Source organism: Emydura macquarii, unplaced genomic scaffold (assembly GCF_026122565.2).
Source record: "Emydura macquarii macquarii isolate MOO-44397 ecotype Brisbane River unplaced genomic scaffold, CSIRO-AGI_Emac_v2 contig_2768, whole genome shotgun sequence".
Classification (NCBI taxonomy): Eukaryota; Metazoa; Chordata; order Testudines; family Chelidae; genus Emydura; species Emydura macquarii.
This window is the reverse complement of record NW_027132905.1, coordinates 49072503-49097417: the sequence shown is the minus strand read 5'-3', so window position 1 is coordinate 49097417 and position 24915 is coordinate 49072503. Positions and strand designations below refer to the sequence as shown.

At 42.9% G+C, this 24915-nt stretch overlaps 1 protein-coding gene across 2 annotated transcripts in view; it reads right to left on the bottom strand.

The window, feature by feature from the left end:
- The window catches only part of TMCO4 (transmembrane and coiled-coil domains 4), a 60963-nt gene extending 39893 nt beyond the window's left edge, over positions 1 to 21070 (bottom strand). For both annotated transcript variants that reach the window (XM_067566884.1, XM_067566885.1), the window contains exons 1-8: positions 20892 to 21070; positions 18363 to 18537; positions 12822 to 12849; positions 10306 to 10438; positions 6907 to 7004; positions 5731 to 5874; positions 5080 to 5199; positions 655 to 819 (exon numbers count right to left, since the gene is read on the bottom strand). In XM_067566884.1, the coding sequence (XP_067422985.1) occupies positions 655 to 819; positions 5080 to 5199; positions 5731 to 5874; positions 6907 to 7004; positions 10306 to 10438; positions 12822 to 12849; positions 18363 to 18537; positions 20892 to 21070 (1042 nt within the window). The remainder of the gene's footprint in view (positions 1 to 654; positions 820 to 5079; positions 5200 to 5730; positions 5875 to 6906; positions 7005 to 10305; positions 10439 to 12821; positions 12850 to 18362; positions 18538 to 20891) is intronic.
- Between the last annotated feature and the right edge of the window lie 3845 nt (positions 21071 to 24915).

Below are 24915 nucleotides of genomic sequence, written 5' to 3'. Positions count from 1 at the left end.
GAATGAACAGATGTAACGGAAGCAGGCATACAGCATGGATGCAGTTTGCTCATGTGGGAGCTATGGATGAAGCATGCAATGCAATGCAATATGTACAGTCTTTTGTGCAAGTCGTATCCCAAAACTCCTTACATAGTAAAATAGCATAGATAAGAGTTACAATAGTAAATAGAAGAGGGAAAGAAACATAGGAGCACATAGGTAAGGGAGGAAAGATGTTTTCAGCTGAGATTTGAAATGCCATGGCAAACTGATGAGGTGGAATGATCCAGGAAGGCCGTTTCACATGACAGGAGCTACTAAGCAGAAGGCTCTCACACCGACCAAGGAGAGACTAGTTGAAAGAAGGACGGGTTGCTCCTGAACACTATGGCTTCAATCCTGCTTATGGATGTGTTTAACTTGGCCCAGTGGGAGTGCTTCCTTTGAAGTCAATGGGACAACTACAGAGCGTAAAACGAAGCAGCGGCATAAGTCTTTGCAGGACTGGGGTCAATATATGTATAAGGTTTGCCAGTGATGCTGCTTCTCAGATAACCAACGAACAAATAGGAAAGATTAATCAGTTTTTGGGAAGGCTTCTTTGAACAAACACAAATGCTGAAACCAGCAGATTCAGCATTCTAGCAGACGTGGTGTAACTCAGGTTCTTACCTGACAGAACAGTGTACTTCAGGGCTTCCTGAGCCATCATGTTAACGAAACCATTCAGCAGAGAATCCAGAGTGTTTCCCAGCTCCATCAGGTACTTGGATTCCCAGGCCAGACTGTACTGCTCACTGGACTGCAACAAGCTGTTCCATGGAGCTGTGAAACTCCCTAAGGAAGGATGTGAACACAAAGAATTCACTTTCACAGGAGGAAAAACAACTGCTGTCTGGCCACAGGAATCAAACAAGGAGCCAATAAAAGAGTGAGTTATAATGTCAACCTGCAGAATACTTCAATCTGCTAAATTATTCCAGGATCATATTTTGAAATGCTATTAATGATGGACATTTCTTAATATTTCAATCAGATTTCTTGTTGGTAAAATGTGTTGGATTGACAGCACTGGAGTCTGAGAGCTTTTGTTTCTCCAAAGAATAGATCCAGCTTCCCTCCCAAAAAGTCTTAGCCCAGTATGGAGGGACCACCTCCAAGTTAAGTCTCCATGGCCCATTCATGCCTTGACTGCTGCAGAATCTGCCAAGAAGGGGATCCATTAGTGCTAACTATGGTGGGAATTAAGGACCTTCCTCCCATCACCAAATAGAAGACTAAATCCTATAGTTCATACTGTGTCCTCATTTGGGCCAAATCTGGTTGACCTCACAGGGAGTGCGGCCCAAAGCAGTTGAAGGAGTATGGCAGGATTTTGCCCACAGTATTTTCAAATGCATTTGTTAGTCATTTCTGATGAGGTGGTGATGAGTGGAGACAACTTCCATGAGACTCTGATGAGAACAGAGGGTGCTCAGTATTGTGCAGGAGGTACTAAGGATCTTGTCAAATCCTTCCCTGTGCTCCTAATCATTTTTGTTGCAATTTTCGGGCTCTTTTCCTTTTAAAAAAAGTACTTAAATCTGCTACTGCTCTGTGAATATCCGAAGTGCTATGCTATGGTATATTGTCCTCCTGGTATTTGGGTTTTGGAGGCTTAGACTGAATTAATGGATCTGTATGAAAGTGAGAATGAAGAGGATTCAGACTGTGTGTTTACTACCCCTTTTTCTTTGACTTAGTTTTTCCCAAATGCTAATCAGGAGCAGTAGCAATTCCTGTCTTTATGAGAACTGGATAATTCACATTATGCCAACATAATTTTTTGCTGTAAAACAATTACTGTGCCATCCTCTCTGCTGCCAGCTGAGTAGGAAAGTGTGGGCTAGGTGGTCAGGCTAATATATGCCAGTGAAATTGTAAAAGACCTCCTAAAATACTAAGGCCACCTATTCCTGGTTCCCTTACTGAGGACAGGGCTACACATACAGCACTGCAGTGGCACTGCTGTATCAATGCAACTATGCTGCTGCAGTGTGCCTGGTGAAGACGCTCTATGCTGACAGGAGAGAGCTCTCCTGTCGGCATAATAAAACCACCTTTGTTAATGGGAGAAGCTATGTCATCGAAAGAAGCTATCCCGCTGACATAGCGCTGTGCACACAAGCGCTTATGTTGGTGTAAGTTATGTCACTCGGGGGGCAGTTTATTCAGGCTCTAGTGTGTAGGCATAGGCTGAGGCAGTCACAGAATAGATACAGCATTAGCAGAAGCCATGCAAGCTTCCACCACAATATCCTGCCAATGTACCTCAATCTTGACCACAAGGGACTACACCTAGTCGTGACAGAGGTAAATTCAGTCTTAATGACCCATTCACTCCTTGGCTTCTCTGCTGAAATAGCCATCAAAGGGCAAACAGTGTAAACTGAAATTGTTTTGTCATGTGGACAAAGAGACCACCAGTTCACTTCACATAGACCACCCAAAAGCTGTTAGATGGAGACTGACTAGTTTAAATCCAATCACTACATAAAGTGTATTGATGAGGTACTTTTTATACCATAAACCAAACAACTGCTTGTTGCTGTGACCAACTGTGACTGAGAGCTGGTACAATACGTGCCCCCGGCTCTGCTACACTCCTATAACATACGTATTTTACTGATCAGAATTGAGACGCTGCTTTATTGTCACACACTCGGAAACAGTGTGCCTTCTGGTACATGAGGAAAGGAACAGAAAGTTGGACTGAGGAAGGATGGTTCAATGGTTAGGAAGATCCAGAAGACCACGGTTCCATACTCTGTTCTGCCACAGACTTCCTGCGTGATCTTGGGCGAGTCACTTAGAGTCGGTATTTAAAAGTATGTGGATGCCCAAAGATGTAGTTAGGCACCTAGGTGCTTTTGAAAATCCCACTAGGCACCTATCTGCGTATTTAGGTACTTAAACACTTTTAAAAATCTGGCCCTTAGTCTCTCTGTGCCTCAGTTTCCCAGGTGCACAGTGTAGATAATAGCACTTCCCTACCTCACAGGGGGGTTGTGAGGATAAATATATTAAAGATTGTGTGGCCCTCAGGCCTGATCTACACTTAAAACTTAGGTTGACATAGCTATAGTGCTCCAGCATCTGAAAAATCCATACCCCGGCTATGCTGACCTAACCCCAGTGTAGACATGGCTAGGGCGGGGAAGAATGCTTCCATTGACCTAGCTATGATTGCTTAGGGAGGTGGAGAAATGGAAAATCCTCTTTCATCATTGTAATTTGAGTCTACACTATGGCACCATAGCTATGCAGCTGTAGTGCCCATAGTGTAGAGAGGGCCTCACATACTATGGTGATGGGGATCGTATAAATACCCAAGACAGGCAGATACAACTATTAAAGGAGGCAGCTGAAGGATTGTTTTAGTTCTGCTTTTTTAAACAGTATATCACGTTTCTATTTATGGAAATGAATTCAGATCCTCCGTAACTCTCATTTTAAGGGCAAACTGAGACAGAGAATGATTAAATAACTTACCGAAAGGCACACAGTGACTTGCTAACAGCCCCCTAGAAACCCTCCAGCCCCAGAAAATTCTGAAACCTTGTGTGGTATCAGCAAGAGAACAATATAAAGGGAAAGCAGAGGTTTCAAGACCCGATTCTGATGGGAGACTGGATTTAACAAGCAATGGCTGACAGAAAATGTCCTGATAGCATGAATTATATAATATATGAATTATGATATTCCTGAATGGAATACACTGGCAGCCGTTCAGTAGGGCTGCTGAACATATTAGCAGCAGATCATTGACATATTTTATATGACAAGTTACAACTGTGACTATATTTGAAATGACAATATAACATTCCAAATTTTCAGAGGTTGCAACCTATGAGCTCCCCCCTTCAAGCACTGCATTTAACATGCTTTACTTGACTGGGTTTTCTTGCCAATAAACCTACAGTAGTTGGCACAGAGCGGAAGAGAAAAAGAAACTACATTCTATTAATTGCCTGTGGATAAATGTGAGGCACAAAAAAAGCTCCAATAATTGGCCAAAGCACTTTTTGCCAGGAACTAGACATCATCCAAGTCAGATCGTCTCTAGCAAAAACACAAGCAAGGTATATTAATAGAAACACTTCCTTTTTTGTATAACCATCTCCACCAGCAGTTTCCTATCCTCTACCCTTTCTCTTTTCTGGATGAGGCTACAATCTGGGTTTAAAGGGGGGAGAAGGAGGGGGTACCCTCAGGCTGCTTAGATCTCACCTCTTCTAGTAAGAGCACATGAGAACAACTGCAAAGACACCATAGCCCAGATAAACTACATGCAATCTGATTTACAAGTGTAAAGGCTCCTAGGAATGGAGCTGGGGTAACCCCCCTCATTAAACACTGCTCCCCTTTCAGAATGTTCCTCCCAAACCCTATTCAACACGATGAAGAAAACCTTTTAAGTGGTAACTAAACTCTGTTCTGAGGCAGATGAGTGGAGGACAGCAGGGGAAGCCCTATTCGACAGTTCATAGCTGGTGTCCACTATCATTCATGGAAGGCATCTGTTTGGGTTAAACCAGAACTCTTGCAGTAAAGGCCCTACCCAGAGAGGAAGACTTGTATTTAACCCTAACTCGCTAGCAAATTCTTCTGTCATTTTCTGTCCTGCTTCAGGTTCCAAAGCATGTCAGCTGTTCTGGCAGCTTTTGCGATGAGAACATCTCATCAGAGAAAGTGGACTGGAGGCCTTCAGAGTCACTGCACATTGCGCAGAACACATAAACTATCAGACTACCCAACAGCCATCACACTGTCACAGCTTTCAGTTACTACCAACACTGGATGGACTTGACATGATGACCAGAGGTGAAAGACTCCATAAATTCTATTACAAACCTCCCCAGCCATCCAGTGCTCCCTTTTACATTTTGAACCTATTCACACTGGCCTAAGCAGACATGGCTTTAAAGTAACCGTTGGCGTTCTTCTAACACATCATCTTGGTCCTGCTATATTTCATGATTTCATATATAAGCACTCTTTGACCATACAAATATGGCTTCCCAAAAGTCTGCCTAGGATATCTTGTGTTGCTCTTACCATATTTGCCAGTACTCAACCAGCCAGTGATGGCTATGGTGATATGAAGCTGTTTCCCTTCAGTTAAAGGGAGGAATTCAAACTCCTCTATGGCTCCCATTCGTTTCTTCATTTTGTAGCCTACAGGTATAGAAATCATAGAGTAATGATAGGGGCTGCCACCAGCAGACGTTAATAACAAATTCTTAGCTCTTTGCTTGAGTGATCAGATGGGATGGCAGCGGAAGCCATCAGACATAATTATCGGATATAATTAATAACCGGCCTTCATGAAACCATTGTTTTTAAAGCTAAAACAGAGAAGGCTTCTATTTACCGTAGTTAGCCACAATCCTAAATGTAACTTGTCTGTGTGAGGGTGTCTGTCTAGAATGTCTAATTTGAATTGCCGTTAGCCCAGGGAAAACTGCTGCATCATCGTCAGGGTGCTGCACCACATCTCACTTAGCCTTAAGGAGCGGGTCAGCGCGTGGCTATGAAAATCAGGGGTGGCTGGAGAACCAGCAGCTGAGTTCTGCTGCGGTAGAGATTGACTGTTTAGCCCACAGTGCCCTTTCCAAACCTCACACTCTAGAGCTAAGCCATTAGCACCTGACTTTGCATACATTATCCTGTGGCTTGCTGGTTTAGAATCGAAATCTGTTCTCTCACCGGTAAGGCCAGCCCCCGCTGCTCCAAAGAGCGAGGTCATGACAGCGATTCCAGCGGTTGACCCTAGAGCTGCTGCCCCAGCACTTCCAATGATGGTTGCAGCTCCAGCAGCAACCAGAGGGGCAGCGAGACCCCCTGTCAAACCTAAAGGTGCAACAAGTGAGAGCTGCAGTGCATGATCATTGTGGAAGACAAACAGATTTCCATTTCTTTGTGCTGTGTCAGTAGGGGGATAGCTTCCTACTGTGAGAACAGCTAACAACTTATCAGGGAGTGAGCTAACGCACCATATCGCACTGAGCAACCTGAACCAAAAGCCGGAAGGGATCACCCTCCCCACAGAAATCCAGACTGCTCTTCCCCACATGGCTCCATCAACAAACCCAACCCTGATTTTCAGAGGCCCTCCCCTCTCGCTGAGTTTCCAGCCTGGATTCTCCTCTCTTTATCACCAGTATAAATGAAGATTAACTTCACTGAAGTCAAAGGAGAAACACTGGTGTCAGTGAAAGCAGATCCCAAACATCTCTTATTAGAAAATTCCTGGCTAATCCCATGTTGTCCTGATTTTGGGGAGTCTAGAGAAGATGACGAGTCTGATTCTTTCTAACACCAGGGTAAATCAAGAACTTTAAAGAATCAGCTCCTCAGCAGGTATAAATTGGTGTAGCACCATTAAATGCAAGGAAGCTACATTGATTTACACTAGCTGAGGAACTGGCCCTATGTTTTTATACATCTGAGTGACCAAACAATTCTGACTGACAGACCAGCTGAGCAACTGAGCTCGTTTGTCCTGGAAAATCACCTTCTGAAGGCTGGAATGTGCATTTACTCTTGTAAATCAACAGTAACTCCACTGAAGTCACTGGAGTCACATTTCCTTAACACTGGCCTGAAAGGAAAAAATGAGGCTCTGTTGCCCTTAACCCCTTAGGTTTTGTTTTTGCAAATCTGTAAGATTATTCCTAGCTTTTGGAGTTTTCCTTATATCTGATTTTAACTGTTACCTGGCCTGTGACATTACAAGCAATGAACATGTTAAAAATTAGAGCTGGGGCTAAGATGTAAGCACAGCTGCTGTTGCTCAATGAATCATTTCAGAACTCCCACTCTGCTCTTGCCACCATCTGTGTAACTCCCAGTCAGGTCCCAGAAACTGCAGGACAGCCTCACCTATCACTGTTCCACCCCCTACTGTTGCCAAGCCAATCATCAGATATCTCCTCAATTTCTTCTTCCTTTCTTTCTTTCTTCTTGATGCTTCTGCAGTTCTGGATGGGAATAAAAATCACGACAGATGACACGAAAGCCTTACAGATAACATCACAACACTCAGATCTGTCTGTGCTCTCCTGATCCACGGCACAGAATTTCACCACTGGCAACAGTAAACACTGACAGACAGATGTGCATTATGACAACTCACTTAGATTGATGACCATAAAAATAAAGCCACAGATTTAAACTGAAACAAGGTAATTGGCTACAAAACCAAACATAGGCTACTTACCTGGAAAATCCATCCAAACACAAGACCGTAGCTTGGACAATGAAAAAAGCGAACATTTTAACGTCCATATACATATACGTAACAGATAATAAGATAAGATTGCTTGAAGATTGCAGCATATGCAACACCTTTTTTTTAGTACTGTGCAGACCAGGTCATTCAAAAGTGTCTCACTGAGCAGGACGGGGCCCTACATATGAAGCACGGGGGTGGATGGCTTAGCGATTGCTATTATGGGCTAGAGAGCCTTTCACTGCTAGGTCACGGGTTAGAATCCAGCCCAGTTTGGATAGATTATCATTTTCTAGCTGCTGGGCAACCTCCATGAAATGAGTTCAGTGGTGTAGATCTAGTTCTCAGTAGACAAGTGTCCATACCAAAGATCGTACTACTTGGCATCCTTGTTGTCTGTCTCTGTAGAGACACCAAGGACTGAACTGTTCTCATCTCTAGAGATGACCTCTTCAGTTCAGGGCTTGAGGGCCATTTCCAAGTTGGGGTGGAGCACATTCTGTGGATAAACGGTCTCTAGGGCTGTACATCAGACACGATTCACAAGCACTCATTGCACGCCTAAAGGTACGTCTATATGGCAAAAAACCCCAAACAAAACCCATGGCAGTGAGTCTCACATCCCGGGTCCGCAGACTCAGGCTTGCGCTATGGTGCTAAACAGTGGTGCAGATGGTCAGGCTCGGGCTCTGAAACCCAAGAAGGGGGGAGGTTTCAGAGACCAAGCTCTAGCCTGAGCCCGAACGTCTACACTGCTATTTATAGTGCTGTAGCATGAGTCCTGCAAGTTGTTGAAAAGCGTGAGGAACGGGCTATGACAGATGCCAGTCAGAAGCAAGTTCCATACTGGCAGGCTCACCACAGCAAAGGCAAGACCTCCTGCTGACTCAAGCCAGCAGAAGTCCCTGAAAGATAGGTGGTATCTGATCAGAGAATGACCACAAAGGATCCCTTGGAATATATCAAAGTGACGAGATGCACTGGACACCTTCTCATTTCCATGCATAGCAAAGTCATGCACTCCTCTTCCTGAGTCTTAGAAAATTTATTTTCTATTTATTGAAAGTCCAGGTAGGCCACAGGAAATGCTGTTTTCCTCACACTGTCCCTTGCCAATATTCCTCAGCCCAGACCTGGAGGAATGAATGTTGTGCTCAGTTTCCACATCCATTTATTTAGTCTCTGGGGCCTCTCCGTGTAGACTGCCAACAAGAGGATTAACTGTGATAACAGTTTTTGTTACATGGACACTGGATTGTTTCACATTGTTACCATTTGAAGCTTTTTAGGTAGCAGTCAATGTCTAGTTCTGACTGACCATGGCTGGATTTGAACCAGTGACTAAGAGGTGAACTTGAGAGACTCCATAGCCCAATTTCCAATGTCTTGAGCCATCCACTGCCCCATTTAATAATGCCTAAGGCTTCCCCTCCCTCTGATCTGTTCATTAGTTTCTGAAGGAAAGTTTTCAAAGCAAAGCTTCTAACGTAATGCAATTCTGCAGTCACCACTGGTCTGGCCCTAAGAAGTGATGAACACATGCAATGTGCATTGGTTTAGGTTGTGGTTCCTCTCAGGAACAGGCTCCAGAAACTGAGCCCTAGTCTGAACAAAATATAATCAGTCATTGTTGTAATACCATCTCCAAGGGTGAAGAACTTTGCAAACTAATCAAAAAAACGTCACCCTCATTACGTGCATTCTTACATGCCAGGGAGTCCATTCCCAGCAGCAGCCACAGCACAAGAAATCCATCAGTTCCGACCCTTGCTCCTGGTTTACAGTAAAAACCTGTCCTGCTCAGCCATTCACAATCTGTGAGATTATTTTGATTTCTCATTTTTACAATAAAGTCATTAACGAGAAATTATTGCGACAAGCTGTTCAGAAAATCCACGGCAGCATCTGAACAACACAGGGTCACAGATATTGATTAATGAGTTTATTAGCACTTGATTAGATTAAGCTAATGAGATTGTTGTGTTTACGCATATCTCCGGCATGTGAATTAAAACTCACCATTCACCATATTGCTGACTCCACCTGCTCCCTTTGCACAGCAACTAAAGAACAGTTCACCTTATTCCCAAAACGGCACAATCCGTGGTGCTTTGGCAGTTTCATAATGAAATTTCTTATCATGAGGGTGAAATTAATTATCTTAAATATTAAGAACAAAGGTTTTTACAAAGGTTTTCAAAGGTATTCAGGTGCCTAAAGTTGCAGATAGGTGCCTAGCAAGATTTACAAAAGGCCTATCTGATTAGGCGCCTAAATCCCTTTGAAGTCAAATCACACCAGGCACCTGTCTGCACCTTTAGGCACCTAAACACCTTTCTAGACCTGGTTCCCTATCCATAGCTGATGTAAACCAGGGCAGCTCCACTGAAGTCACCAGCTGAGCTTCTGAAGCTAAAAGTTTGTAGTAACATCATAGCGGCAGAGGCATTATTGTAGAGATGGGGATTAGACTGGGGTTGAACAATAATACTTAGCACTTACTTTGGAGCCTCATTCTTCCAACATTACTTATATTGATTAGGACCTTACTAGTGAGTATTCCAATTGAAATAATCAAAACTAGCCCTTAGCAGTTTTCAGTAGCAGTGTGCTTTACAAACATACAGCCACATTATCTGCTGGTGCCCACTCGGTTCAGCTCTAATGACTACAGAACATTTGGTCCATAATCAATCCTCCTTAGATCTCTTAGTTGTTATTATCCACATTTTATAGACAGGGAAACTGAAGCAAAGAGGTAAGGGCCCCATCCTGTAAGGTGCTGAGTTGCCTTCAGAATCTTGTAAGGTTGTTCCTCAGTGACCATATTTTTAGAGTGTCGAGTATTCACAGCTCCAATTGACATCAGCTGGAGCTGTGAGCACTTCTGAAAAAAACAAGCCATAACTGATTAGCTAAGTCATGGGAGGGAGTGTAAGAGACCGGACTAGAATGCAGGTGATTCACGTTGAGGTTTCATGCTGGGAGAAGTGGTTGGAGGTTGTTTTAAACCCACAGCCAATGCAAAGCTCTGTTACAAATGCTCTTACTCTGATTTTTCCTCTTTCTGTTCCTTCAGACTCTCAAGTAGAGACTCCTCCAAGACTTCTAGCTCCTCTAAAGGGATTCTCAGCAGCCAAGTGACGTGGCAGATCAGCACCCTTGCTCGGGCATCGTAATAGCCTTAAATAGATGGAAAAACAGGTAATCAATCAGTTTTAATCAGATCAGATCAAACAGCAAATGTTGCACTCTGCTCTAGGTAGTGACTATGTTGTATACTGAGATAGAATTTCCAGTTCATGCCAGCATACCTCCGGCATGGGAGAAATGATGGTTCACCAATTTGTACATGGTAAAGCACAGGACTATGAATTCATTAGCTTCACAGAAGTCAGTGGACCTGGGCTGATTTACAATAGCTGATGATCAGGACCTATGTGCCCACCTAAATCATCTTATAGTGAAATAATTCTTGCCTACAAATCTCCTCACTGTCAGCAAAGATGCACTATAACAGGCGAGTGCCTATATGGCAAATGATGTCCTCCTCTTTCACTCCACCTCTCTTTCAGGAGATGTGGCAAGACCTCTTTTTACCTTCTTGCAGTTGGTAGGAGGCACTGGCAATTGTGGGGAGGTGGGTCATATCTTCATTCCCAGCAGGGAGAGGCTGCAGCAAGACCAGTGCCAAAAACAATGTGAAATAGACTTGTGGGGAAAAAGATGCAGCTCCCAACATCTAAGTGACAATACAAGATTTATTACCTTGTCTAAATGCACCTCCAAATATAAGCTTTAAATTCAGTACTTCTTATTTACTATAACAGGGAGACTGGAGTTTAATAATAAAAACAGATCCAGCTACAAGCTAGCTTTTGTATATGTATATTGCTGACAGTTGTTTATACTTATTCTTCATTGCATCAGCTGAAGGAATAGGCAATGCAATCTGACAGCATTCAGTAGTAAAAAGAATTACTCTGGGGCTGGGAAGCAAGAGCGCCAAAGAAAAAGATATTTTAAGCATATCAGATTTTAAACACTTTGTGTCAGATCTATTTCTTTTCCAGTGTCCATCTCCACCGCATCTGCCTCTCGTTGTCATAAAGTATTCTGTGTGCACTCTTGGCATGAAAGACGTCATTGCATTTCATGGATGTGCGTGTCAAGATACCAGCTTGAAACATCTGGCAAGTCTCCTTGAGAGACCTGATATGGAGATAGCACTTCACAGACAGTTGTTAACCTACCTATTTGTTTAGATTAGGTATTTATCTAACCTCAAACACTAAAGGATCTGAGCATGTCAGAGTCTTTAATATATTTATCCTCACAATATCCCTGTGAGGTAAGGAAGAGTTACTAGCCCCAATTCACAGATGGGAATCTGAAGCACAGAAAGACTAAAGAACTGGATAATGTTATGAGCAAAAACAGCGTCTGTAGTTACACAGGCTCAGTTGTCTGACCTGGCATTAGATACCTAAATATCTTTGAGGATGTAGGCCTAAGTGACTTGCTGAGGTCACACAGCGAAGTCCGTAGCAGAGCAGGTAATTAAACCACATATCTCAAGTTCTAGCCTAGTGCCCTAAACACGGACCCATCCTGCTTCTCCGCTAACTCCCACCTTGGTTTCCGCTTTCTCAGCACAGGGATAGATGAACTTGTGAAGTGATAACATGAAAATACTACTTTTTATTATTTCAGAGGGATGTAGTAACCTTTATTGTAATAGCTGCCTAACTTTTCAGTTTTCTATTAAAAATAAACTGAGAAAGCCAATGAAAAAAGCCACTTTGTCCTGATATGGATAAGGCTTAACAACAATGAATTAACTTCAGTCCTGTGCAAACGTGTATTGAAAATAGTTGGCCAAATGCAGCCATTGATCTGAAGAGTTTGCTACAGTTAGACATTTTTATATCATTAATAATTTCATTCCAGTAATTTAATCCACCTCCTGGATTTTAAAACAAAACATTTGTCTGCTAAAAAAACCCAAAAAATACTATTATTTGTTCAGGATAGGCTTCACAGGAGATCAGGAATTTGTTCCAGGGATAGGTCTTCATTTTAGCCAGTAATTGGAAGAAACTTGCAGAACCAATATTTTAGGCTGAGATTTTCAAAATGGCCTGATTGACTTTCACTGGGAGTTGGGCACCTAGGTTCCATAAGCCTCTTTGAAAGAAACTCATTTCAATTATTTAGCTTCAGAACTTTTCTGCTACTGGACACATCTGCGTGATAAGCCATGATGGAAAGAGGTCTGTAGGTTAGAGTGAGATCAGGAGATCAACAAGCAGGAGAGATTCATTGAGATTTTAACTATAGGTTACTATTAAACATTTATCTTAAAGAACAAAAGTTCTCTTGGTTCTCTTGAAGTTAAATCAAGGAAACTGTGTGCTGTTGACATTAAAAGAATGCAAACAACATTATAGTAGTTAGGATAGTGTATTCACCTTCGGAATAAGATTTAAAAAAATTTTTTTTACCGTATGTGATGTAAATAAGTCTATACGAAAAGATCATAAAAACAAATAATAAGAACACTCACCATCCTTAAGAGAGAAGGACACAAGATCCTAAAACAAAACAAAAACAAACAAACAAAAAAATGAAACAAGTAAGTTAAATTTGATGGCATTTTACTCAAAAATAATGTATTAGACATATACTATAATTGAGTGATCACAGCATGTCTGTATGTAAATATGAGAAGCCATAGTGGATCATTTCAGTAAAACAGTATATATCAAATCCAGATGCTTTAAACACAAAGGTATCCATATCCTGCTATATGTAATTGGACAGACACAGTCATGAGCAATTTGGTAGAGCAATTCACTTATGTATAAAGGAGCAGCGTGTAAATTTATCACAGATAATCATGTCATCATCAGACTGCACCAACCAATTATACAGGGCTTGTGAATCTGGAGATGTAGGTTCGATCTGCCACAGACATTCTGTGTGTCTTTGGTCAACTCATTTAGGTCCAAATTTTCAACGGTGGTCTCCAAATTTTGGGTGCCTAAGTTGAAGCACCTTAGGCCTGATGGAAGCCCTGAGCTTCCATAACTCTAGCTGAAGTCAATGGTAGCTAAGCATGCGCAGCATCTCTGAAAAACCAGGCCTCAGGTCTCTCAGGGTATGTCTTCACTGCAGTTAAAAACACATGGCTCTTTAATTGTGGTGTAGACTTTTACCACCACAATCAAACAGCCCCTTTGCCTGAGGCCCATGAGCCTGAGTCAGCTGACAAAGGCCAGCCACAGATGTTTAACTGCAGTGTAGATATACCCTCAGACTGAGCACCTGAATTGATGGCCACTTTTAAAGACATTTGAATTTAATTTCTGTGGCCTTCAATTTCCCCTTCTGGAAAATGGAGAGCGTAGCACAGACCTCTCACATATAGGCTGCGAGGATTAATTTTGCACTTAGATGGAGGGTGCTAACAAAGGACAAAGTACTGGTATTATTATCATGTTCTGCTCTTGTATCATCGCTCAAGATGTTTAAGGTTGCGTGCAGACATGGCATACAGCACTACATGCATCTCTCTCGCATTCAAGGAAGATATTGTGAGGAAAAGCCAGGCACGTGCATTTTGATAGGGAAGAATCCTATCTCTCTGGAAATGAAGAGCACAGCTGAAGAACCAGGATGCTGCCAGGGAGTTTATGACTATTAGTCCGTCTGTGCCTAAGCATAATGTGTGTCCTAGAAACTCTTCCAACCCTCTTTCTACCCCTGAGTGTGGGAAATCCGAAATGGTGAGTGAGCTGCTCTTAGCCAATCGCTAATGCAAGAAGGGGAAAATGTAGATACTCCCAAATCAAATGTAACTCCCTGGGTTCTGTACTGCTGTTCTCAGATGGGGAGGGTTCGGCTGTATAATTCAGATATGGGAATTAGTTACCTGAATACAGATGGGGGAAGGAGCTTCTTAAAAATGGGTGGGCCGAGGGATAAGAAGGAAGTGATGGGAAGTACTGAGATTTGATGTGGGAAAAGGGAAGCTGAGTCCAGGAGGGGAAGGAGGTTCCCAGGTGTTCATACCTGTTTCCGGAATGTTCCAGACCCTCCAGGTCCTTCTCCCTGCTCCCCAGTCCAATCCCAGGCCCCAAAGCGACTGCTCTAACCCCTCTGGATCATGCTTTCACCTCCCCTCTATCCACAGATGTACATGAGTTTATGCAGGAGTGGAGCCCCTCCCCAGGTTCTGCCACCCCTGCAGGAATAACCAGACCCAGAAAAAGTGTCTTTCTTGGAAGAATAGGCAAACAGGCTTCAATTCCTTTAAAATCATTACATATGATTTAAGTGAATGATCAACCTTGTTCCCAGCCATCATTTCTAAGTAGAGGTTATCAGCTGACCCAGAAAAGAGAAGGACTAGTGCAGCAAACCCTTGGGGCGATTGTTACGGGATAACAATCCTTGATAGGTTTGACCTAGATGAGAAGCACATTTGATTGGCAAAAGTGGCTTCAAGGAGAGTTGTGGGAGGCTCAGCCTTTTTTAAACTCAGACCACTTATTTAGGTGGCTAAATATGGAGGTTAACTTCAGGCACTCGTGTTTGAAAATGTTGGCCTATGGGGTTAGAGGATTTAAGCAGGTCTCAAAAGCTGAGAGGTTGGTGCAGCTATTGACTGACTCAGTGACAAACTGGGGTTAAAGTTTATATCGGAGACTATAGCTGTGCCCACCTGTTTCTAGTTCTCTCAGACTTTGAACTACACTTGTGTGTGTTATCAACTAAACAAAACAAGTATTGATTAGTTTTGATAAAAAAATAATAGTCTGTTCTTTCTGCCCCTTGCCTCAGCAGTTTTGTTAAGATGACCTACAAAAGAAAAATGAAATTGGCCTTGTGCCCTTGTTTGTTTCTTTATAATGTATGAAGTGGGCATGAGAGGCTCTTTTAAAGTCTTTTAATTGCTTGTTTTTTAATTTGAAATTCACGTCCTGCTTCTCCTGTAAAACTCTGTGGACAACTAAAAAGCTAGTAGTTTTAGGACACCACAGACACCAAACATGTGAAACCTGATTGAGAGAGGGAAGTGATTTTTATTCAGACTCTTGGATTTTGTATATTTTGTATTCATACTTATTTAACCCAAATACCCAATAAACAATTGGAAGAGAAGTTGTTTTGTTGAAGATTCAACACCTTTTTCCTAACAACAGACAGCTTCTAATTCACGTTTCAGGGACATCCAAAGGATATCTCTTGAAAAAACATGGGAAAACAGACGTTTTACATATTTCTAAGCAGGAGTAACAACTTTTCAGCTTTTTACATGCCAAAAAGAAACAAATAAGGGAACAAGCCCAATATTTGCCCCTTCTTCAGGTCACCTTTAATAACTTCCTCCCTAAAAAGTTATTAACAACTTTAAGTTCCTTAAGACAACAAGATCATTTAAATACATTCCAAGTGAGAGTTTGCTAGTTTTTATAGAAGGTTTATTTATACCGGACTGCTTTATATGTGCAAGGCAATCTCCATTCATAGCATCCCTGCTGTCTTACTTGCCAGAACTAACTGCCCTTAAAGGATTCAGTTTACCAACACTTAACGGCATTTGTCATCTGAAATGAACATAAATAATATCCATAATCCTCAAGATTTCATTCAATCAACAGATTCTTCTTAAGATACACCATGAAGATGGGGAGAGTATTAACAAGATTGATAAGATTCAGCCTCTCTCCTCTCAGATTCAAGGAATGAGCGCAGAAACGTAAGAAAATTAGATCTGGGAGAAAAATACAGCATTCAGAACTAACAGCAGAAGACAGCCTTTAATCTGTAATATCCACAAGAACAAGTGTCTGTACAAGTGTCAAGATATCACTTATGTTCTGTCCTCTCGGCCACTTCACAACAAAGAAAAGAAAATCTCAGTGCAAGGGTAACAACAGAAGTGTGCAATATGCAACAGAAGGTAAAAGAAGCACTTCTGTAAATCCCCGCAGATTACTCAGCCACCTGCCTTCATGCATCATCCCTTCAGTATCAGTGCAGAATACATATTAAGCAACAATATTAATAAAAGCACACTCCATAGCACTAACAGGAAATTGTCACGGATTCCAGAACTTTATGGTTATCAGAATTCAATCAAACAAACTGTAAAAGTGAAGTGAGTACGTGCAGGAAACAGAGACAACAGGAAACCAAAGAATGGCGGGATAAGAGCAGTTCAAGTTCTGTCTCCTAGATTGTTTACCTTCAAATCCCAAGGAAACGCTGATCTCAGTTTGAGTATATGGTGGTTCCCACCCAGCAAGGTGTTTTGCCACTTACATCAAAAAAAGCCTCATTGCATCAATGTTACATCAATTTACAGTGACCATTTCCCTATATAATTCTTTTGGGCAAATCAAGTATTTGCTCATGTGATCTATTTCAATAAGATCAGCTGTTCCTCTAGCGAAAAATACAACTACTCTAAAGCTTGTCCCAGAAACACTGAGAGAATCAATAGATAAGACTCCTATATTCTACTGTTCTCTCTGAACCAAAGACACAAAGTCCCGGGACACTCAAGAAGAGTCTCTGCTGTACAGTGACAGCTAATTTATATAGGTTAGAAGGAACTGATCCATCTTAACTAGTGTCCATATTACACTTGAGCCTCCTTCCCTACAGAGACCTCCTCCCTGAATGCTCCTGAAATCCCCATGCTCATACCCCTTTGGCCCCCAAGCTTTTACTTTTAAACTCCTGGATGTGCAAGATGCTCTGAGCAGCACAACCTCAGAGCAAGCAAAATGTTAAAGTTTCAGCAACCAAACCAAGAGAAAAGTAGGAAGAGCAGCCCGGCCCCTTTAAAAGGGAATCCTTCATGGAAGAGAGGGAGCTGGGAAGACAAAGAGGGAGAAAGCAGAAGCAGCAAGGAGGTAATTTGGTCGGTACAGAAAACCCAGAAAATATCCAGACACGTTGATTTCAGTTGGCTGGAGCAACAGAACAAACCATACTTATGTCCTGGAAGTTGTCTTTGATCCAACTGTCTATCTAAACTATCTGGACTATGAGCCTCCTGCGTTTCCTGCATTCTGCGAAGGGCCAGCACTTGAGCTGACTGTTACATAACCATTGCTCAAATATGGGAGTTTCTCCTGTGCGTGGCTCACTCAGTGATTCTTCACCACTTCAACATATGTGGAACCTACAGAGATTTTTCTTTTGCCTTTACTTCTCACACAGACAACTCTGACACCAAACCACTTTGCTTCTTTTACCTTTATTTCAGGCCCAGGACACACAACATTTTAAGACAGTCCGGGCTCACCAACTCAGAATTTACAAAACAAATTAAATTAAACACAGGGGCACTTTTACTCACAGCCTACTTCTCATTTAGACTAATGCACCTCTACCCCATTCTGGCAACCTTAAAGTAGGTGTAACTGTAATTTATGCTTACTTTAAAGCCCTTTGCACTGCCTGATCCATGTAAACAGGCTTCTGTGTAAATGAGAATCAGGCCCATTAGGTCTAAGATCAGGTCTACACTACAAACTTACATCGGTATAACTATGCCACTCAGAGGTGTGAAAAATCCACACCCCTGAGCGACATAGTTATACTGACCTAACCCCTATGTCAATGAGAGAGCTGAAGCTTTAAGTGTAGACCTGCCCTAAGTGTTCCATTGATTTCAATCCAATGTGGATGGGGAGGAAGAGAACAGAGTAGCTGTGGTATGGTAGCAGTGAAAAGGTTAATAGTTCTCCCATTAGAACGAAGGGCTCTAAACATTGGCTGTACAGCACATTTTGAAGCAGAGAAGGTATCAAAGATTCTAGGCCTCTCTTATTCAGTGGAATCTAGCCAGGTCATATGTCCATCACTCAGACACAATAGGGATGCAAGGATGAATGGAGGGGCAGAAAGTCAGTCACTCCACCACCCCCTTTTTTTTTTTAAAAACAGAAAGTAACCTGAGGTTTTAAATGCATATAAAATGGGATTTACTATGCCCAATTCTACAGAAAGACAATTTCAGACAGGCAGGCAGCTCTGACAAGGCCCTTTATCCACAAGCCAACTGGAAGAGGGGAAGGGATGAACTTACTTGTGTAATGATGACTGGATTATTTTCCAAGACAGGATCCTTCAGTAAAATCTGAGCAAAGGTTTCTGTGCCCTCGCCGCCCAAACCGCTAGTGAACGCAGTCATAGCAGGCAAGACGGCATCTGAAAACTCAAGCCATTTCACCAAGTCCTCAATAAACTTCATCCTAAAGGAGCTGCATAACAACACAAGCAATACAAGTCAAACATTCATCATCTCCTCTTGCCTAAGTCACCTTCACTTTAGACTCTAGGAGTTGAAACGCTGATTAAAAGGCATTCAAGTCACAGCCTTAGCCTTCAGCTTCTCAGCTTCAGTTTATTAAAGGAAGATGGTGAAAGCAAAGAAATCTTTTTTAGGAGTATAAAAAAAGTCCTGGGCTGTCAAGTGAAAGTTTTACATCACTATTTAAAGGTGACAGTGTGGTCTGTATGTTAGAGCACAGGTCTACAAGTTAGCAGTGCTGCATTATAACCCTGGCTCTTTCATGTCACCTAGGACAAATCACTTAGCCTCCCTGCAGAAGAGGATTGTAACACTTGGATCCTTCACAAAGGTGTGAGATATAATTTAATGCATGTAAAGCACTTTAGAGCTCTTTATTGCTTTTTCCTGGCCTTTGACAAGCCCTTATTTTCAACTTCTAAAGATCTATAGTTGTTCACACAAAAATCAAACAACCCAATAAAAAGTCAGCAGAATATCTGAACACTATCAGCCTTTTGCGTAGGCAAGAAAGCAGTCTGGAGTGGCTAGGACCATTACTCTTCCTAGGCCTGGGGCTTGACATCAGCAGTGCTAAGAGACTCACTTTGCATGAAGCATAACGAAATTTTAAATGCAAAGGAAAGTAAATATGGTTGAGAAAAATAACTGAGAAAACACTTAATATCAGTCTTAGGCTGTATATCTTTTCTTAATGTTCCAATGGGCTATGGATGCACAAACTCATAATACTTTTAAATTTCATAGGCGGCTCTGAAGGTAGGAATCACAGAGAAAATTGATTTAAAACAACTGAAAATATAAGTCAAGACCCTCATTTTCTTCCCTGCCAGAAATGAACATTGTCTAGGCAACAAACTTAGAGAAATGTTTATGACTTGTAGGCTCTATATTGATGTTCTGGGATATGTGCTCCCCCGGTGTGTGTGTAATAGTAATGGGAATAAGTGGCATGTTCACAGGGAAGAATTGTCATCCTCTGTCTCAATACAAGCAGAATTCAATCCCCACTGTTCTGACCCAGAAGCTGAAGATAAACAACTGATGCAGCCTGATAGTCCAGGGGATTAAGGCAAGATTTTTTCCCAGGTTTTATTCTTGGTTGTACTGTGTATTCCACACTGTCAGAAGTACAATTTTCAATAGTGCCTACGTGACTTGTGCTCAAGCCCCATTTTCAAGAGAGATTTAGAAGCTTACGTCTCATACAATGCTTTAGGGAAATGGTCCTCAAACTGTGGGGTACGCTCCCCTACAGGGGTGTGAGGAACATTCAGGGGGGCATGGTGGGGCCTGGCCAGCCCCCCCGGGGGGTAGGGAGACAGTGCCACCCAGCTCCGCTCTGGCCCCGGCCCTGCCCCCAGCCACAGTTGCAGCCTCAGCCCCTCAGCTCCTGTACATGGCTCAGGCCACAGCTCTGCTCCTGGTTCCCAGCCCGCGGCCCAGCTTGTGACTGCGGCCCTTCTCCCAGCCCTGCTCCCGGCCTGGCCCCAGCTGCAGCTCTGGCCCCAGCCTCGGCCCCTCTGCCGTGGCCCCAGCTGCAGCTCCCAACCGACCACTGCCTTCAGGCTTGTCTACATGGGGAAATTTATGGGCATCACTATACTGCGTTAGTTATACAGGTATAACGCCCCATGTGGACATGCTTATAATAAAAGAGTGTCCTCACTAGGAGTTCACCTCTAATTATAGCAGAGTGACCATAGCAGTATAGTTACGCCAGTAAATTTCTCCGTGTAGACAAGCCCTGAGATTTAAGCTCTCAAGTCCCTTGGGCACTTCCAAAAATTCTACCCAAAATCTCCTCCATGGATGCCCAAATGATGCACATTTTCTTCATTTTGAGACTATCTATGGGCATTTTGCAGGATCCAGTTAAATGCAACCTCTTTGATCAGAAAAAATACATGCCACTGTTACCTTGGACATGACAAACTCCTGCAAGATTTTACTGGGGAAAGCTCACAAGAAAGCTTTTCTTTGTAAGATTTCACAGAGATCAAACGCTGAGGCTTATCCTGAATCAGGAATGTACCTTCAAAAACAGACCTGATCCTGTGTGGACCCTCAATTCCCATTAACTTCAGTATCTCAAAGGATCTGGCCTAAAACCTTTGCTTAAACCAGTCTGCCCCTATGGCATGGTTAAGAGACTTCCTCCTTGGAAAGACAGCCTCTTGCAGCCACTAGTGCCTGTTTAGCGCTCTTTTTCTATCTAATCTAATCTTTCCCACGCACATGATTGGCTTGTTATCAGAATCTGTTTGAGCTACTGCACAAAATCTGCCTTGTGCACCATCCTACCTTTGCTCCTTTTCAGGAAACAGGCAAGCCAGGGATATTCCACAGAGAGCTGCATATGCAAACCTCCCTGGTTCGCTCAGCTGCTTGCCCATAAACTCACACGGCTCCTTTGCCTCCGACTGTTCAGCCATCCTGCGTCTCCTCCAAGCCCACCTGCTCCACTTCTGTTCCTCCGTCATTCCCTCGTGCTACTTCAAAATAACGAAAGAGAGATGATACTTGAAATTAGTGAGGAAAGTGACAGCTATATTTTGCTGTTCAGTGATTGCACTTCCTGGCTCTGTATGTGATTAAGTCTGTCAAGGGCATCCTTGTGTGTTTACCCACTGGTGCGATATTGTACAAAACACACTCCAGGTGGCTTCAGGCTTCACCTTGTTTTCACCTTCAACAATTCTCAAGTGTTTCCACAATACAGTTAGATAATTATTTGCACTTTACGCAACAGATTAGCAATCCACTTCAAACTGCAAAGGATCTGGGTTCATTGTAAACTAATAAAGCATATGCCTCACACATGCAGGCCACAAAATTAACATGTAGTACAAAAGCCCTGCCACTTACCTACCACAGTGACTAATTTATTGCATCCTGGAAATGTAGACACCCGTCCCTCCCCAAAACCCAACCACCCCATGTTCATTATGCTGCAAGCATTTTATTCACTTAAGAAAGTTCAGCTCAGATGCAGCCTCTGATTAAAGGGAAGACTTTTGCTTTTTACCTGACATTCCTGTTGTGATGATTGGATTTTCTACATCCCATCCTGCTTCCTGTACTCTGCTCAAGGCTCTCTCTTTACTGCTCCCTTTACATCCACTGTCCACTGTCAACTCTGCTTGGTACAACTTCTCAATCCATGTTTCCTCAATATAGGGCCTAAGTGCTGCATCGCCTTGTGCTGGCCCCCTGAACAGGGATGAATTTCCTCCTATATCTTCTTTGCTCCTCTTTCAAATCCCCCATCTATTAACCCCCAGTCCTCGCACCTGCCTGTTCCACAATGCCGATGTGCATTGATTAACACATGTAGCACTCAACGGGTTTTTTATAATCAGAATGTAGCTATTTTTCATTTAAGGTCCAATCCTGCACCCTATTAAGTCAATGGGGGTTCTGCTTTCAATTTCATCAGCAGTGATATCAGGATCAAAGTTTGTAAGATTTTTGGTCGCAGGAACTTTTCTTCTGTTTTGGTATATGCACCTTTGCTACCACAATGCTTTAGGCACACCTATACTGCTAGAGAAAGGAGGCTAATAACTTTGGCAATAACCAGAAGAAAGGAAATCATAGAGTGGGGCAGATTTTCAAACATTTAGGGCACTTAAAAATAGTAAACGTGCAGGTTCATATATGCAAATACCTTTCAAACCACCAAACAAGGCATTAGGGCCCTGATTTGACAAGAAAGTTGCCCTCCTGCTTGGGACAACTCAAACGGTTAAAGTTAGGTGTGTGCTTAAATTCCAAAATGGGTTCTACCTGGAGCTAGGAGTGCCAGTCAAGGAGTGGAAAATGTTATCTTTAGGTGTGCATCACGTTGTGTGTGCTGGGAAAGGCATTAAGGGCCTGATTCGAAGCTCCCTGGACTCAACGGAGAGACTCCCATTGCCTTTACCAAGCTGTGGGTGAGGATCTAAGTGGGTCAGGATAAGCTTTAAGGCAGGCTGCTGTGGCTGGCATTAAGCAGACTAGGAATTTCAGAAGGGGCCGATGTGCACAGACAACATCCCTGTGACGATTTCTCAGATAGGGGTGCAGAACGGGACTGACCACCATGGCTGGGGTTGGGTAGGAACCTTCCGCTGCTGTGTAGGGTACAGGTCATTTGCTATGATTACATGGGTACGTCTCACTTACCCAATTCTCTGCCACTGCCGGGGCCTCAGGTAATGGTGCACTTCGGTTCACCCTATTCTCTGCCTGTGCCACACAACAGCTTAGGCTCTTGCGGGCTGTAATACTTTGGTCTAATTCTAGAGGTTGGGTTTAACATGTGGAGGGCTGGGTGGTATTAGAGACTGGATGATCCGGTGGTCCCTTCTGACAAACTCCCCGTTTAAAAAGAATCATTCATTCTTCTTTAGTATCCCGAGGCAGCCTGGGTTTGTCGACAAAGGGGGAAAAGGGCTCCTCCCAATTCAGATTTGTCTTGAAGTTGCGTTAAAAATATCCAAATTCAAGTCCTAGCCTTCTGTTTGAATTCAGTGAAAATCCATCGCTCTCTTTGAGAGCTGATGATTGCCATGACTCATACCCCTGTCTTTGTGGGAGCCAAGGCCCCGCCACATGCATCTGGTTCTGGGAGTCGAACATGCAGGTCTGAGATAGCTCAGTGCGTTTCCATGGAAACAACACATTTCAGCAACACAGGAGCCCAAAGTCCATGCAAGAACAAAATAAGAGAGCTGCATTAACTCTCTATATGGACAGAAAAAGGCGGGAGCTGAAACATGCTTCCCAATGGATTGAGCAGACTCCTGACCCCTATTGCTGGCCTTGGGTGAGGTTCCATCTTGGGCATGTGAAGTTTGGGTGGGCACAGAGAGTTAGCACTTACTAGGTTAAGCTGTAACTCTGAAGAAGGGAGCCAGACCTTCCCCACTCGCAAACAGTTTTCTGTGAAATCCCAAATGTTCAAAGACTCCCTGTTTGTCTCACTGCCTCACGTCCTTTTCCTCACACGCTGCTGATCTATCAGTTCTGGCAGCTCGTTGTCTCTAATGATAGGCCATGTGTCCTGTCATGGCTTTCAAATGCAGACATGTGGCTTATCCCATCTCCACAGCACTCACACCTTTTAGTGCAAGGCTTAGTAAAACCTGCACACTTTCTCTCACGTGGCTAATCACAAAGCTCCACTTTTGGGCAAAGGAATCTGACAGAATTAGCTAGAATCTGATCCCCCCAAAAAGTGTCATCCTGACCCCAACTTACTGGATAAATTGTTCCCCTGATATATCTCAGATTTCAAGTGCCAGCAGTTTTGCAAACCACAGTTTGGCACTTCTGTTATCAGCCCTGCAGACTTGCAGGTGTGAGCATATTATTATAACAGACACATGACTGGAAAAATCCACCTACTCACAGCAAGAACGAAGATTTCCTTGGCAAGTGAAGGGGCCCAAACAAGCAACTTCTGGAGAATTTTATACACATCTAACTTTCCTGAGAGGCTTTTAGGATACTATGATGCTAGGAATTACAGGGAAGCTCTAAGAATGACAGATTCCAGGGGAAGGAGACAGCATCCAAGCATCTTTGAAGAGACAAAAAGCTCCTTCCTTCCAGCCACTAGAAAGGCATAAGGGAGTCATATTTATAGGATATCTACTATCTGTAGGCTGATACCAAAAATGGAGCAGCTGAGCAGGGTTTAGAGACAGTATCCTGGGAGAAATGCCAACACCTTCCCCATGTGTAGAAGCTGGGGGTGCACAGTCAGTGTTTTCAGCTTTACATCTAATTCCAAATAGAATGTGTCTGCTAATTTTTGGATTGAATATACATTCCAGGGGCAGCAATGCTTCCATTCTGAACCAAATTCAGTGTACCGCCTCAATTACTATATGTCACTTTCCCGTCCTTTACGTGGGGAGACTTTGATTGTCCAGGAAGTTTCTGCACATTGTTTTCATTCTTTTTATGATCTACCTACCTCATTCTTGACTCTAGTGTGTAGTACAGTCACCTGCAAGACCTAATCTTTATTTCCTACTAGTGTAAACAATATAACCAACTGTAGAAGTGACACTACAAAAGCTTCTTTGTATGTAACCTTATTCCATAAAACTCAACAAACAGATCATTAAATAAAGGACTGGGGGGGTTTCTACTAATAACCTGGAATTCTCTCTGTTCTCCCTTCCGCAAATCAGAGATTTGAGGTAATATTATGGCCAGTTATTTTCCACCTTGGGTCCTTACAGTTAGGTGTCTAAGTACGTATAGATACCTAGAAGAAGCAGCTGGATTTTCTGAGGTGCAACTTAAGGAATAACATCTGGTCTCGTCAGATTCA